The following is a 17078-nucleotide window of genomic DNA, read 5'->3' on the forward strand; positions in this document are numbered from 1 at the left end:
TTGCCCATATCAGAAGTTCTGTTTTCTAGGTAACAATTTACTTGTATATACCTAGTTTTTCCATCTAAACCTGGGAATAGCAATAGTATTCACAGGTTGTTTTATTTTTTAGGAGATTAAATGAGTTGACATTTGTCAACTGCTACAGAAGAGTGGTTTTTTTGCCATCTATTTAAACCATTTATGTTATTTATGGCTATTAGCATTATTGAATAGCACTACAGAGAATACCTGGTTATACAAGAGGAAACAGAAGTGAAAGGAGAAGCCGCTGAGCCATCCCCTCCTCTACCATCTGTGCACTCTAGAAGGCTGATGCCGTCACACTTTTATATTTAAAAAAAAAAATCTGCATTAGAAAATACTTGGCGTTTCCTGTTTCCCCAGCTGTGTACTTGGAACTGAGCTAATCAGCTTCAGTGCTGGCTCCATTCATCCACTCATCCCTTCAACCAGCATTAATTTGAATGCCTCCCCTAGTCTTAGACCTTGGAGATGCACAGGTGAGTAAGAGTTTCTGTTCTGAAGAAGTTGTGGATTAGTGAGGGGTGAAGAAAGGAAACATTAGTATTGGATTTGGAAAAGGCGACCAGGCATTTTAATGAATGCTTGCTGAACTGGCAGAACCTCTCTGTGTCAGCCAGTGGGATGAGTGTTCACCTAGCCTGATCTCTGGGGTGCAGACACCATACAGATAAGAACAGATATGTAAAATGGACGCTTTAATATAATCTCCACTGGGGCAGTTGTTGGGTAAGTTGTATACTGCATTAATTTCAACAGATGACATTCCTTGAAGTTGGTGTACATGTTCATCCTATAAGTATGACCTTAACGGCAGACAGAATGCTAGAGAAAAGGGAAACTTTGTGCTAATTTGTACAAAGAGATGATTTGGGATAGTTTAGGAACACATAACAGGTGATGCCTTGGCTTAGAATACAGTAATTTTAGCTCTAAGGGGTAAATGAGATGGAAATATTTCAGGTTAGTTGGGAGTTGGGAGAAAGTGTGAGAAAAGGGCATTGATCAGCAGGTAGGGTGGCATGGTCAGGGATGGGGTAGTGCAGCACTGTGTGGGAAGTTGTGAGATAAAAATGTGTATGGAAACTGGGTCTGAAGCCTGGTTACATATTGGAAAGTGCTAAATAAATACTGGCTTAAGGAGTGACTGGATGGATGGGAATTTCAGATAAAAATTAGTGATGCCTTCCTTCCCTCCCTCCCTCCCTCCCTCCCTCCCTCCCTCCCTCCCTCCCTCCCTCCCTCCCTTCCTTCCTCCCTTCCTTCCTTCCTTCCTTCCTTCCTTCCTTCCTTCCTTCCTTCCTTCCTTCCTTCCTTCCTTCCTTCCTTGTCAGGGCCTCAGTATGTAGTCCAGGAATTTGCAATCCTCCTGCTTCAGCCTCCTATATGCTGAGATTAAAGTACTGACCATCATACTAGTTACTCATTTTCTTGACTGTGATAATGATAGTTTGTGGTTAACGTTTAAAATGCCTTTACTGTAGACTTTTTTTTTGGGGGGGGTCCGGTCGTGGGGCCTGAACTCTGGGTCTGGGCGCTGTCCCTCAGCTCTTCAGCTCAAGGCTAGCACTCTACCACTTGAGCCACAGCGCCACTTCCGGCTTTTTTCTTTTTGCTTATGTGGTGCTGAGGAATCGAATCCAGGGCCTCAGGCATGCAAGGCAAGCGCTCTACCATTGAGCCACCTTCCCAGCCCTGTAGACTTTTTTTTTTAATGAGGGATTCACGATGTTTGTAAATTGTTCATAAATAGTTCAGCAAGGAATGGTGTGTGTGTGTGTGTAAAACAGATAGACTTGTCTCTAGGAATCCATGGGCAAATGGGATCCAAGATTCCTCTGGGTATCAAAATTGGTGAGGCCTTAAGCTCCTTAGATAAAACGGTGCGATTTTGGTCTATAACCTGCAGACCTCCTGCTGCATCCTTTAAGTCATTTCCAGATCACTTATTATTCCTGATAAGTCAGTTGTGGTCATATGTTTAGAGTATAAGGACAAGAAACAATCTTCACATGCTCAGTACAGATGCAATGTCCCCCAGTGATTTTGAGTCTCTGCTGCTTGACTCTGCGGCAGTGTGGTAAAGCATTAGCAATGGTTAGAGACAAGTGATGGGTGAATTGGGTTCATTGAACTATTATTTTACCTTTTTCCTTGTGTTTGAACCTTCCCATAGTCAACAGCTAGAGCGATAAGCTCCCAGCGGCTCTGATGTTCCTCTCAGTTCAGTTGCCTCTCTGAGATCCGCAAGGCTATGTAAGCCTCCTAGCTGGCCTCCAGTTTAGCAGTCAGTGTCAACCTGAGTTTCCTTCTCCCCACTTCTCTTGTTAGGAATGCTTACCAAATCATTTCTGATTCACTCATGAGCCTTGTCTCTCTCCTGCCAAAAGTCCTCTCTCTAGCCACCCCCACGTTGGCAAAAGCCCTTGATGGAATGCCAGTGCTCTGATGACCAGCACTCCTCCTGTGCTTCTCCCGCACCTACAGAGCTCCAGAACCTGCCTGTGCTGGGAGGGGCCTGAGGTCTCCTCTCAGGCACACCTGGAGCTTTTCCATCTGCGGCAAGACTGTAGGCATCTGTCATTGGTGAGGTTCCTGCCCCCTGGCCAGAGCAGAGGGGAGCAATCCTTAGCCAGGACTGACAAGAGGGAGCACATGCTGGAACGGACAGCCTACTGTCCACTTCTCACTGCCCAAGTACAATTAGCCCCGACTAATTAGCCTTGCCAGCTGAGGCTCTGGTGGGAGGGAGGCCAGGAGCTATTGCTGGCCTGCGTCATAGACTGCAGCCTCCTGGGGAAGAGGCAGGACTAAGTGGAGAGTCTGCTCCAGACAGGCTGTCTCGGGTCTGCCAGCCGTGTAATCAGTGCTAAGGGACCGCAGGCTGGTGAGAGTTGGGTCCATAGCACAAAGCACTGAAATATGGAGAAGAGGAGGCATGGTGGGTAGAGCCGATTAGGGTGTAGCTCACTAGTGTGCTGGGCCCCAGAAATCCCTTTTCTTCCACTGATAGCAGATAAGCAGACATTGAGTTTGGGGGCGGGAAGTCAAGGAAGCCCAGGAAAGTTCTAGCATCGCCGAATGTCTGGGTGCACACCCTGATTCCTCTCTTCTGAAGCCAGGGTAAGAATCTGTTAAGTTGTCACAGATATGAAAGTATGGTGGGTTCTAGTAGAGGTGGCTCAGAAATGACCTAGAACCTGGAGGAAGGGGCCTGGTATTCCCTGAGGGCTCCAGCACATTAAATCATCCCCAGTTTTACCCAAGGTTACTTTCTCCCCAACTCCACTCCCCGCCCCCCAGACCATAATATTTTCCCGCAGGTTCCTTAGATTGGTCAAGAGTAAGTCTCAACCGTCTCAGCCCACCCACTTCATTAGTCACCGCCGGCTTAGGCTCACAGCGACTCTTCAACCCCATTACAGCAGCAGGCAGCCACGTTGTCCAGGTCTCCCAGGCCCAGGACTTACGATCCAAGCACTTCCATGAAGATGAACGTTTTCCGGATGTTGGTGGTCTGTTTCTTCCAGGAACTGCAATCATCCTCTTCCTCCTTTCGCCCCATCTCCTCCAGTGTTGAAGTTTCCGGGGACGCTTTGTTCAGGCGAGCGATGGAGGAGGAAGAGGAGGACAGGTATGATTATAACTTTCTCAGAGAAGACGAAAACAGGTTGCAAAAGAAACTAAAATACATCCTTTATATAATGACCAGAAGGAAGAAGTAAGAGAAAAACCAGATGATCGATAAAAAAAAATGTATTTACTTATTTATTTGTTCATTTGTTTTTGGTGGTATTGAGGTTTGATCTCAAGACCCTGCTCTTGGTAGGCAGGCATTCTACCACTTGAGCCATTCCCCTAAACCTCTGCTTTTGTTATTTTTCGAGTAGGGTCTTACTTTTTGCTGGGGGGTGGAAGTGGATGGATAAAAAAAAAATCTTCCTATTTATGCTTCTTGCAAAGCTGGGATGACAGGTGCATACCATTACACTCAGCTTTTTATTGGTTGAGATGAGGATCTGGTGAAACTTTTCACCCTGGCTAACCTGGAACCTCATTCCTCCCCATCTCTGCCTCTCAAGTAGCTAAAACGACAGTAATGAGTCACATAACAGACGTGTTGAATGTTTGCTATGTGCACACCATGCTTTCTTTATGCTCAAAGAGTTTAGAATCCAGTGATAGGAACTGACTTCATCATCTATGCCAGGGTGAACCTGTTAGTGGGTTCACATGGAAATACTTTGAGGTGAAGGGAGCTGAGCTGAGGCACTTCCCAAGTTACTCAAATGATCTCCAGCTGTTTATTCAGCCACCAAAACCAGCCCGGCTCCTTTTCCCCATCATAGCCCTGTAAACACCTCTGCCATTCTTACTCCTACTTGTTATGGCTGTAATGAACCAACAGTCCATTTTCTCTGATATTCCCACAACTATTAGCTCAGTGTTGGGCAAATACTTAAACCTGAATTGCATGTATCCAAACTCTGCATTAGAGAGAGATGTTCTTCGACCCTGAACATACTTACTAAGCACCTATGATGTGCCAGGCTCTGGATATGTAATTAGGGACTACATAGATGATGGCTCAGCCTTCCTGGGCCATCAAACCCACATGGGCATGGTTGCAGAGTGTATGGGGAGATCTGGGCTGTATATCAGAGGTAAACAAGGGCTGTCTTCACATAAAGTCAGAGAAGGCTTCCAGAGAAGGTTCTGTTGAGCATGAGACTGGAAGTTTGTGAAAGAAACAACCCAGCATAGTACACGAAGCCAGGGCCTGAATGAAGGAAGAGCGTGGAGTAGTTCAGACACAGAGGTGCAGTGTGGCCGGAGCAGTCAGAACCGTGCATGGTGTGCGTGTGGTGAACGGGCGAGGAGAGGCTGGCAATGCCAACCACCTAAGACTCTGTGAGAGATCTGGGTTTTCTTCTGAGACAGGAAGACGTGGAGGATATGTTGCGGGGGAGTTGAATTGGACCGCCCATGTTTGAAAGTGCATATTGTGACTGATCTATGGAGGAGAGGTGGAGGCCCAAGAGTTGCTGCATGGAGAATGCACAGAGGGTGGAAGTCTAAAGGAGAGGTGCTAGAGGCCCAGCCACGGAGGTGCTGGAGGGGAAGATGGGTGGGTCTGGGTATACTCTGGGAGTCTAGTCATCCATGGCACTGTATGGGGCGGAGTGGAAGGTTGGGATGATTTCCATGTGTCTGGCGTGAGTGTCTGTGATGAGAGGTCATTATTAAAGTCAAGGATACTAGAGAGAAACGTGCTTTTCGATGGGCTGGGTGGAGGGAATTTCTGTCCCTTTGGGTACTCTGCTCTAGCTTCCAGATATGACAGCAGTGTCTGCTAACACCCTCTCCTCCATACTCCTTGGGCCTGAGCCAGTGGGTCATGCCTGTAATGCTAGCTCCTCAGGTGGCTGAGATCTGAAGATGGTAGTTCAAAGCCAGCTTAGCCAAAAAAAAAAGTCTGTGAGACTCATCTGCACTTAAGCAGAAAATGCTGACAATGGAGCTGTGACTTAAGTGGTAGAGTACCAGCCTTGAGTGAAAAAGCCCAGGGAGAGTGTCTAGGCCCAAGTTTAAGTCCCAGTATGACACCACCCCACCCCCATCCAATGAAGGAAAACATGTCTAGTGGCTGCTCTTTTAGGCAATACCCTCCATCCCCACTTTTTAAAGCTGCCCATAGACTCCCAGAGGCCTTTGCCTGGTCTCAGAAGATAAAGAAAGCATATGCTCTCACAATTTAGCATCACGTGAAGAGCTTGGCTTTAGGGGTTCATGTGAGTTCGAATCCTCCCTCTGCTGGTTCCTGGTTATTCACTTTTTGGAATCTGGCTGGTAGTTTGCTCTGGAGAAGATGAACTGTTGGAGTAGGGAAGGTAGTTTTAGCCAGATGCAGTTCTGCAGATTCTGAGCTCCACATCTAGATGCTTCCATGCAGGTGCTCCATCCAGCATGCAAAGCACATGCGCTCCCACCCTACCGGCCAATAGAAAGGGGAGATTTCCCTGTGAACGTGTCCAACTACCACTTATCATGATGCCAGTCTCCAGGGATAGATGTGCTGCAGCTGGGAAGTCTTGAATGCAGGAATGGAGGCAAAGGGTTAGCTATTGAGGAGAGTGGGGATGGACGGAGTTGGGTTTGTGCGTCTCCTTCATTCTCTCCTCTACAGAACAGGACTGGTTGCCATTCTCGACAATCAAGAGCCTGCCCAGCCCAGAGGACTTTAGCCATGCTCCCTACTCCCCCTTGTAGAGCTTGGAGGAGGGTGGGGGGCATGGCCTGCTCTCCTGGAGGTTCCACCACCTCATTAACAGATCAGAACTCACTGTTCCTTCTTAAATAGCTTTAAAAAAATAACATAGTATTCTTAGCCCAGGCGAGGCCATAGAAAACATCTTTCCCGCCCACCTCTCCTCCCATACACTGAATCCTAACAATTTAGTTTCATCAGCAGTGCGCTGTGAAAGGCTCAGAGGCCCAGATCTAAAACCCCACACCTTCCAGGGACTCTTTATTCCCACTTGTCCTAGACCTCTTTCCTTAAGTCCTCCCGCCCCCATCTCTCCCCCTCCCCTCCACCTCCGACCCCCTCCCCCATGGCTCAGGGATGGGCAGGTGTGCCAGCTCAGAAACGGATGTGGGGCATGCTCCCTGGTGGTATCCTGCTGCTTTCTCTTACAGTCCCTCCCCATCCGCAAACCCCTCAGCTTCCGCAGGGTCCTTTCAGAGGAAAAGAAAAACAAATTCTGAGAAGTTCCCAGCTCCAGTATTGCTCTCATCTGCTTCCAAAGTGCTCCCCGCCTCCCTCTATTTCCAGTAACAACTTCCCTTGGGTTTCAGAGCACCGGAGCAAGCAGCCACCACTAAAGAATTCTCTGAGATCTAGGACTGACTTGATGAGGATGGATCTGGAGACACCATATAGATAGTGCCATTCATGACTTGTTCAGGCCTCTCCTTCCTCAACAGAGCAAGACTCACAGGGAAATTCTGCAAAGAATGGCAAAGGAAATGGCCTTATTTGTGGGACCATCTTTGAGTAGTCAAGGCAACAATCTTTCATCCGATCAGCATTTATTAAATACCTCTTGTAAATCCAATGAATTCAGTACAGACTTTTCTGTGATATATAAGCCAGGCTCTGAAAGTGTTTTCAATCAGTCAAGGTAGAAAATCCAAATATAAGTATGGAAAAAGAGGTAAACACCCGAGATAAAACTACAAGCAATCCACATGAAGGACAGGGACCATGTGCTACTCAGCTCTGAATCCCTACTGCCTGTTCCTTGCTTGGAACACACTAGAGGTCCACCGAGTGAGCTGGAGAGCAGGCTGGCTGGGGACAGTTTTGCAAGAGAGCTGGACTGAAGATGGGAATGGAAAGTTGGATGCAGACATTTTGAAAACAGTGCCCTGGAGAAGAACCTGGAGCAGAAGAACGGATCCCTGGTGCCAATGTGGCTGCTCCCTCCCAGACCCTTGGTGTAAGGCTCTGTCTGTGGCATAGCATCAGGAGGGAGGATGGCTACAGAAGGCAAAGTTGACCTCCTGGCTTCCCTCCATTGCTATCCTACCAAGAATAGACTATGTGGGACCTAAGGTGGGGTCTGGCTTCAGCTCTTGGTCAGCAGAACTTCCGTGGGACATCCCTGCCTGACTATTCTAAGTCTGGCTACTCCCTCCTGAGACCCACCATTCCTCTCTTCTGTAATGCACTTGGCCAACTGAGTTCACTCTGGTGGAGGGTAATTTCTAGTGACATTCTTACTTGACAATAACTCTCATGGATGGAGATTCTGTCTTGTCATTTTTAGATCATCTTGTTAGCCTTTTGAGGGGTGGAGACGATGGGGTTGGGGGGGTGGTGATTCTTCCTCAAGATTCTTCTGTATACAGCCCTTTCTGTGCTTCTAGAGGCAGAATTTCTGGTCCTTGGAGGCAGCCAGCCTGGCTACTGATGAGGTGCTGATGAGAGATGCTTGTGCCGAGAGCCCAAGAAGCAGGCAGCCCCCACATGCCTGTACCCTCACCTCCTTCCCAGGCTCCATTTGGTCCAAGGGCAGCTGTGGCCCCAGACTGAGGAATGTGAACCCCATGTGGCTAGCACACAGCCTTCAAATCTCAGGTTGCCTCATCACCTCACGTTTCCTGGACCCTCTTACCCAGAACTCCATTCCTGTCCCCCTTGCTCCACATGTTCTCTTCTAGAAGTTTCCAATTTTTGAGTCACAGCCACTGAGGACTCTGTTCTGAGGTGCATATTAGAGGAGTCATCACTACCCTCCTAGGAAGATATCCCAGAGTCTAATCTAATATTAATGCACAATGTGGGAAGACCAGTGGCGTTGCTAAACTGGGCCTGAACCAATCAGAGGAGCTGAGAGCAGGCAATCTTCGAGTCGCATCTCTGCAGTCCCTAAATCTCAGCTCATCTCTTCCCATGGGTGCTCCCACATTTTTTTTTTTTTGGCTCTCTCAGTTGAAGTCACTGAGCAGGGAGATGTGACTCATGCTGGGGCATAGGGAGCTAGCTTTGTGGACTTCTAGAAGGCTGGTTCTTTATACTCTCCCATGTTCCTTGGGAGTATGACTCCGTCCAGCCTGCGGGCTCTGGAAGGGAGGTTATCAGCTGGATCATCTTTAATAAGACTGTGCGCTCTGCCTCCCAGCGGGGGCACACAAAGCCATATAAATATATATGCTGTTGGGTTATAAAGGGATAAAAGGCTAAAGCCAGGAAATTTCCTTGCGCAGGCTATGTAATTTTCTAAACCCTGGCCCATCTTGGATTTTTGTTTCATCTTTCAGACTGAGAAGTACATTAGGAAAAAGGCCAAGCTCTGGCTCCAGTCTTGGCTTGGACCCCAGAAGTTGTACAGCCCCAGGGAGATCACTATGCATCCTCTCCACCTTTCCATCTGTGTTCCTTGGTAAAAAGGAGGTTGATCCAGAAGTTCTCTGGAAGTTTGCATTTGACTATTAGTCCCAGGAGACTCACTGGGAATAAAGTAGATGGCTGTCTCCTTGGCCTCCTTCTCACAGCCCCACATTTACATTGGCTTCGGAAAGGCTCTGAGAACTACTGAAGACTCTGGCTTAATGTGATTTAACCTGGCAGGTCCCAAATTTCATGGACCATGATATTTTTCCTATCGTAATAATGCCCATTAGCAGCCAAGGATTTGGGGTTGCTTAAAGTGTATGTTGGAAAATACAATCGAGGCCATTTCTAATGCTTTGTATTTCTTCTCCTAGTTTTTTTTTTTTGAGGAATGTATGGAATTTCCAGTAGTTCTCTATTACCAGTTACAGTTCTGCCCTCTTTGTGGTGTCATTGGCACATAAATGGGTCTGTACACCTGTCAGAACTCATTTCAGGCAGCTCATCAGCCAACCAGAATCAAAGTCCTGGACCCAAAAGGCTCCTGGAGATGTCTGCTGGAGAGAAACCCCCGGGGACGGTTCTGTCTATTCCCCAACACCTCTTGCCAGTTCTGCACGTCAGTTTCTGTTCACAAAAATCTCCGAGGAAGGCTTTTCTAGTGCGCCTGTGGTTTATTTTAGATGCAAAACCACATTTCTACATTCAAGTTTAACCAAATCATTCCTGCTGCTGCAACAAGCCAGAATTCAGGTACTGTTTAAGGATTATCATGTGCTTCCCACGGAGATGAAGAGATTCTCGCAGCTTCTCTGATGGATGAGAGGAAGATGGATGTGCAGGAGACAATGGAGGGGCAGCAAGTGGGCCACTTATTCTTAACCACGTCAGACTATAGTTTCCTCATCTGCCAGATGGGGATAATGCTGCCTACTCTATTTCCCTTTGACCTCTGAGGCATGGAAAGATGAGAAATCAGTTCAGTAGCCCCACATTATGGGCACATGAACTAAACACCAAGCACTGGAGAAAGAACAAGGGAAGAAGATGATGATTGATTTAGTGAGTTATTTCTATGTTGGGGATTGAGCCCAGCACCTTGTGCTTGCTCAGCAAGTGCTCTGCTACTTGAACCCTATCTTCATCCTTTTTATTTAAGGGCCATGCTGACTTTGCCTGGGCTAACCTTGAACTCTTCATCCTCCTCCCAAGTAGCTGAGATTACAGGCATGTGCCACATGATAATGATTTAAACAGGAGCACATATGTCAGGAGAGATGAATCTATGGTTCCTCAGCCCTAGCTCCCTCTCCCACCTCTCCCTGTATGAGCATTTCATCCCACTGAGATTCTAATGTCTTGAAGAGATGTTATTTCCATACACATGGCCCCGAATGCAAGCCCATCGCTTCCTCCCATCTTCAACTGAGTTGTCAGGGACTGACTCTCACAAACACAAGAGACGATGCCTGTGTTGGGCTTCTCTGGGCCATGTACCGGTCTCCATGGGGCTACTTTTCTAAGGAGTTGTTAGGGGCAACACTGTCAGCCACTTCTGTTAGGCCCAATGATCACACAAAGGCTGGCTCCTCTGACCAGGTATGGGGCGCCTTACTATTAACCACCTAAGCCTGGCGCTTGGGCGGAGCTGAGGGGGAGAGCAAGGATCTGCACTGAGTAAGGCAATGCAGAGGATTCAGAGGAGAAGACAGCCAGGCCAGATTGGGACATGGCACAGGGCAGCTCAGTTACCAGCCTGCCTTCCTGTGACACTCAGCAAACCCAGTTGTGGTTCAGCTCCCTCACAGCGCCCCCCCCCACCCCCCCACGGCTTGTTTTCTGGCCTGCAGTTGCTCAGCTCCAGCACCTTGTTCTTGATCAGGGCTGCGCCTGTCGCCTGCAGTTGTAGCACTAGGCACGCAGCCGGTCTGCAGCCTCAGCCATTCGCTCCTCCTCTCATTCATACTGCAGCTCATTCACTCGCCCCGGCTCTGGCAGGCTGCGGCTGGGCTCTGTCACTGGCACACAATTTATTTCTGGCCTGGATGTGTGTATGCATGGGGGGAGAGGGAGCAACGGAGGCGTTCTCCTTTTAGATGTGAATGCTTGTGTAAAGAATCCAGCCTGACTTGTCCCTAGGCCCGATAGTCAACGTGGCTGGTGGACTGGGTACCACGTGGCACACGGGGCTGGGTGCTTGGTATGTGTGGACCTATTTAATCCTTCATTGCCACCTTCCACAGCAACAGTCTTTAAATCACTGAGAGATACTGATGGTTAGAATGCTCAGGAAGAAATCAAACTGATAGTGGTAGGCTGGGAGCCCCAGACCTCTAATAGCCAGTCGCCATATCACCTAACCTGTTGCCTCTTTGCTGGAAGAAATTACTAGGAAGCAAGCTGCTCATTTCCACCATTCACACACACACACACACCACATTGGATGATCTGGGAAAAGGCTTTGTCTTGGCAGCACTCGAGTATCTCAGGATTGAGACCAGGACACCATGCATGTCTATTGCCCACGATTCTCGTGGCTCCACTTAACCTTTGACTCTGTTTTCAGACTGTCCAAAAATTTCCCCCATCTAGCACCAACACAAGAAACGTGCGCATGCACATGCTCACACTCACACACCATAGCTGTCCATATCATGCTAGAAAGGCCACTGCATTTATAAGACCAGACCACCATCAAACAGATAGCACCGGTCTATGTACAGCTTTGTAAGTCCAGGCAAACCACTTAACCACTTCGAGCTTCAGTAGTCCCATCTCTTCTAAGGGGGGGAGGGGGGACATTGTACATGCCCCTCCACGTGGTAGACTGTTTCCCCCAAAGGATAAATTACAAGCACACCTAGGAAGTGTGGTCCCATGCAGGGATTACTAAGCACTCTGTGTCATGGCCTGTTTCAGAGATGGGGCTCCTCTGTGGCCCTGCTTCAGCTTGGTCAGTGAGAATAGGGAGCCAGTTTTGTCTCTGGCCTCCGATCTGGAAATGGCATACAGGACCTGCTTGACTCTCTCGACTCTCCTCAACAATTTTCCTCATGATCAATCAATGGTTCTGGCTCCAGAGCAAGAGGCTGGCTGGACTTGCACCTGCAGCCACCTCAGCGGCGCGAGCATCAGGGTTAATGCTTGTGCGTCAAAGTTACGTTGGAGAGAAGGGGCAGCTGGGGGTGGGGGTGGAGGTGGTCAATCCAGACCTCCAGTTCCCATCTTTACCAGAGAACTGAACTGGGAAAGTTCCAGGACTCCAGGGAGGAGGCTGGCTGCACCCCTGGGGAAGGGGGAGACGCTGTCTTGTGACTGACAGCAATGGCATGCCTGTGCCTGTGTTCTGCATCTTAATTGTAGCTGCCAGCCAGGGCTAGGGAGCCTGGAGCCTGGATGGATGGACCTGCATCCTGCCCTGCCAGGAGGGCCTGGGGCCGGTCCTCCTCCCCGAGCTATGCGGAGCCACAGGCTGTTTACATGCATCATTTAGCCCACCCATTCTCTCCGACCCTTCCAGCGAGGTGGGCAGAGCGGGCATCTTCCCACTTGGCAGGTGGGGTCACAGATGAAGGATGAGCAGGAGGCGGAAGGGCAAGAGAGCTGGAGGTCCTGACACCCCAGTAGAGGGACAGGGATCCCCGGAACACAGAGCCAGGAGCATAGCTGGATGCATTGTCCCCTCTCCTCCTCAGGAACCTCCAAAGGTTCCTGCAGCCGCAGCCGGGAGAAGTGGCTGGATGGCTCCCCAGGGAGGTCCCACCCTGGCCCCCATTCACACTTACTATCCAGGGCAGCTCTAACTTACCCTTGACACCACAAGAGTCGGTGAAAAATGACTGGGGCTCAAGTCGCTTACCAAAGTGGCCTTTAAAATCCACTCTCCATGCTCTGCGGGTCCCCCCGACTAAGGCGAGTTAGCCTTCCACCCCAAGCCCCCGACCTCCCCCATCCCCCAAAAGAAGAAGCAGGCTCATCTTACCCAGGGACTCGGAAGAATTGTGCTCCGGGAACTCTCCTCGCCTGCTCCTACAGGTCTGTGAGGATTAGCAGCTCCAGTGCTTTAACAATAAACCCAATTAAAGGGGAGGAATGCAGGGGTTTTCTTTCCCAGGACCGTAACCAGGCAGCCTTAAAGGGGAGTAAAAGTAGCTAGGGTGGCTTGCCTCTCTTCTTCCTCTCTTCTGCTGTATTTTCCCTCAGATTCAAGGAGCTGTATCAGAAAAGTGCTTGTTTGAAGGAGCCCTTTTATGCCCGAGGGGTGTGTGAGTGTGTGTGTGTAATTGTGTTTGCATTCATGTGAGGGATGGAAAGAAAGGAAGAATTAAAAAAAAAAACCCATCGGTTATTGGATAATAACAGAGAATCAGAGGCTTTCTAGGACTGCCTGCCTCAGTTCCCTTGTTGAAAACACTCCCTCCAGCAATGAGATGAGGCAATGGCTGACCGAAGTCCCTTCATCATGCACCTGCCTTGTTCAGAAAGAAGAGGAAAGCCCTTGGATGACCACAGAAAGCTCCTAGGTTGACAGGTCTTATCCTATATCTCTGAACATCTCCTATCTCTCACAAGCATAGCATTATGATGCCCCCACCCCCACCTCTTCAGGAAACTCCATGACCCCCTCAGTTTTCTTATCCCCACCCCCCTACCCTGCTCATTGACTAGGACAAAACTGCCCCTTTGCTTCTCTTGGGCCAGCTGCCTCTTGAGCGCAGGTTTTTAAAGCCTGGGACCTCTGCCCTCCTGTTCTCCCTTTCTCTGATATCCTCAGAATCATCCATGTACAGCGTTTATAGTCAACTTCAAGAGAAACTCCCCAAACCAACACCCCCATCTGGATGGTCACCCCCAAATCCCAACATCCAAGTGTTCAGTTTCATCACCAAGCAATCTTGAACATGTTCTAGGCAACTTCAAATGTGCTCTCCTGCTGGGGTTGTCCAGCTAGATTTAGGGGCCTTTACCCACCCCCTCCATCAGAAACCCCAGCCTTTTTGTCTGTGATGATGTCTCCTTTATTATTTCCACATGCAATCAGCTCTTACACACTTTTTTTTTTTTTTGCCAGTTCTGGGGTTGGAACTCTGGGCCTGGGCACTGTCCCTGAGCTCCTTTTGCTCAAGGCCAATAGTCTACCACTTGAGCCACAGCAAGCTTTTTCTGTGTATGTGGTACTGAGGAATGGGTCCCAGGGCTTCATGCGTGTAAGACAAGTACTCTACCAGTGAGCCACCTTCCCAGCCCCTCTTACACACTTTTTTGAATTAACTTTTAAATGATGACTTTTCTATCATCTTATGTTTCAATAAGAACCTTAATTAAAAAGTGCCACATTGATGTCAGGTGCTGAGGTGGCTCATGCCTAAAATCCTAGCTAATTAGGAGGCTGAGATCTGAGGACCATGGTTTAAAGACAGCCCAAGAAAAGAAGTCTGTGAGATTCTCATCTCCAATTAACCAGCAAAAAAGCTAGAAGTGGAGGTATGGCTCAAGTGGTAGAACACCAGCCTTGATCAGGAAAAGCCAAGCAAGAGTATGAGGCTCTGGGTGCAAGTCCCAGTACTGACACAGAATAATAATTAAAACATACACTGAGATATTTATCCCATTGCACTTCCCATCTGACCCTAGCCCCTGATCTTGCCCTCGATAGTTCCTTGTGAATCTCTATGGTGTTTCTTTTTTCTTTTTTTTTTTTTTGGGGGGTCCGGTCATGGGGCCTGAACTCTGGGCCTGGGCGCTGTCCCTCAGCTCTTCAGCTCAAGGCTAGCACTCTACCACTTGAGCCACAGAGCCACTTCCAGCTTTTTTCTTTTTGCTTATGTGGTGCTGGGGAATCGAACCCAGGGCCTCATGTATGCAAGGCAAGCGCTCTACCACTGAGCCACCTTCCCAGCCCCTCTATGGTGTTTCTTTATATGGATACAAACAAATGAGGGTCCATGCATTTCTCCCTTTTATACAAAGGATCTCTTTTTCATATCCAGGTTGTCCTGAACGAGGCTCTGCAGTAGGATCGCTAAATGTGGCTCTCGGGAAAACTGCTCGTGTGGACTTCTAAGTCTTTTGTGACTGGATGGATGGCTTTGGGTAAGTGACTTTTCTCTGCCTCAGTTTTTCTATCTGTAACATGGGGCAATTACTGCATTTCTTTCATTCACTAGTAAGGTGAAGGAGACAGAAAGCAAGTGGCTTACAGCACTCACTGCTCACGGTAAGAACTCAGTGCCAATTAGCAATGGTGGTATCTCTCTGCTATGGTCTGAACCTTTACCGCCCCACCCAGACTCGTGTTGAAATGGAATCCCCAATGTGATGGTAGAAACAGGTTCTGGTGCTTGAGAAGTGATCGGGTAATGATGGCGGCTCCCTCATGGACAGGATTAGTGTCCAGGAAGCTGCTCTGCTGTGTCCTTCATGTGCAAACATGTCTGTGACCCAGAAAATGGGTCTCGGTCAGCCCTGAACCTCCCGGTACGTTGGTCTTAGACTGCCCAGCCTCTAGAACTGGGAGAAGGATATTTTAGTTGTTAAGACATTCAGTTTATGGTATTTTGTCATGGTCAGCTCAAACAGACTAAACCACTTTCCAATCTACCTTTTATTCTATTGTTGTTGTTTTGCTAGCATTCTATTACTTCCGTCACAGCTTCACTTCCAGGTTTTTAGTGATTAATTGGAGATAAAAGTCTCATGAATATCCTATCCAGGCTGGCTTCAAACTATGATCCTCAAATCTCAGTCTCCTAAAGTGTGAGCCCTGGCACCCAGTTTGTACCTTTTATTCTTTCCAGACTCATCTCAATAAAAGATACGGGTGCTGGTAACTCACACATGTAAGGTAAAGCAATAGACTTGAGCAAAAAAGCTAAAAGAGAACACATAGGCCCTGAGTTCATGCCCCAGTACTGGTGCGCGCGCATGCACACACACAGACACACAGACACACAGACACACACACACACACACACGGGGGAGGGGGAAAGAGAAGAGAGAAAGAAGAGAGAGGAGAGAGAAGGGAGAAAGGAGAGAGAAAAAAGAGAAAGAGAGAGAGAAAGACATTGCTTCTACCTCAAAAAATTACCTACAGAACCAAACCCAAACCCCTCAGCCAATCACAGAAGCCCTCCTCCCCCACAGTGTGTCTTTCTACCCATCTGACACTCCATTGGGTCTGTTTGAGATGCTGATGTCCAATGTGTCACTCACTGACTTCACTCATCCTAATTTATCCATATGGAATGCTCTTTCTTGTCTCTTAGATGCTTAGGTTTTAAAAATCTACGTATAATGCCACCTCATCCAGGAAGTTAGTACTCTACTCCCTCCCCCACACCCAACCATTCCTCCCTTCCTCTGCGCTGGGCTACAAACCCTTTGTGTATAATTCTCCTTTTATCTTGGAGTTAGTTTCTTCCACTTCTATTGCCCCATCCCCTCTCCTGGGTTGAGTCGAACATTTTTTTTTCAGAGTAGGAATTTGGGCTGGATTTCCTGCCCTGCTCTCCTTCCTCCAGGGTCCTTCAGCACTGGTTCTGAGTACTCATTGGACCTGATAGGTTTGTCAGCTCTGAGCAGAGTCATCTTTGGGAGTTATTGTAAGTAAATGAGAAATGATTTGCAAGTGATCGGTACACACAGGAAGTCTGCAATAAATGCTGATTCTTATTAATATGGTAAGATTAATAGCATAATAGTTATTGGTCTACAGTCATATTTAATGCCTAAATTCTCTGAGCAGAGCCTGGCTGACTAGCACCTCACCTCCTGCTATCTGAAAGCTCTGGGGCTAGGAGATGATCCCAGCTTGACACAGCCAACTAATACCCATGGGCATCGACACATCTTACAAAGTTTGACTCCATAGGAGCCAGACTCTGTCTCTCAGAAGTCTTTTCTAGCACACAGTGGGGTTCACTCATCCCTTAGATTTATCAATTGCTGACTATGTACTAGGCATGAGGGATTTGAAGCCAGACCCATTGCTTATGTTCATAGAAAAATCTACCATCCACGCACATGAATCAGTACCTTCTGTGCTGCTAGTGTGCTCTGATAAAAGGCTGACATGGAGCCAAGCCTGTAATCCTAGCTACTCAAGAGGCTAGGATCTGGAGGATGATAGTTTAAAGCGGGCCAAGGCAGAAAAGTC

General features: G+C 48.2%; 1 protein-coding gene across 1 annotated transcript in view; it reads right to left on the minus strand.

Moving 5' to 3' along the window:
• Camk1g (calcium/calmodulin dependent protein kinase IG) overlaps nucleotides 1-12928 on the minus strand; it is a 29638-nt gene extending 16710 nt beyond the window's left edge. Inside the window, exons 1-2 of the mRNA XM_042681942.1 lie at nucleotides 12906-12928; nucleotides 3495-3618 (exon numbers count right to left, since the gene is read on the minus strand). Coding sequence (XP_042537876.1) covers nucleotides 3495-3589 — 95 coding nt within the window. The 5' untranslated portion in view covers nucleotides 3590-3618; nucleotides 12906-12928. The remainder of the gene's footprint in view (nucleotides 1-3494; nucleotides 3619-12905) is intronic.
• Between the last annotated feature and the right edge of the window lie 4150 nt (nucleotides 12929-17078).

This window comes from Dipodomys spectabilis, unplaced genomic scaffold (genome assembly GCF_019054845.1).
Source record: "Dipodomys spectabilis isolate Male_0828 unplaced genomic scaffold, ASM1905484v1 ptg000069l, whole genome shotgun sequence".
NCBI lineage: Eukaryota > Metazoa > Chordata > Mammalia > Rodentia > Heteromyidae > Dipodomys > Dipodomys spectabilis.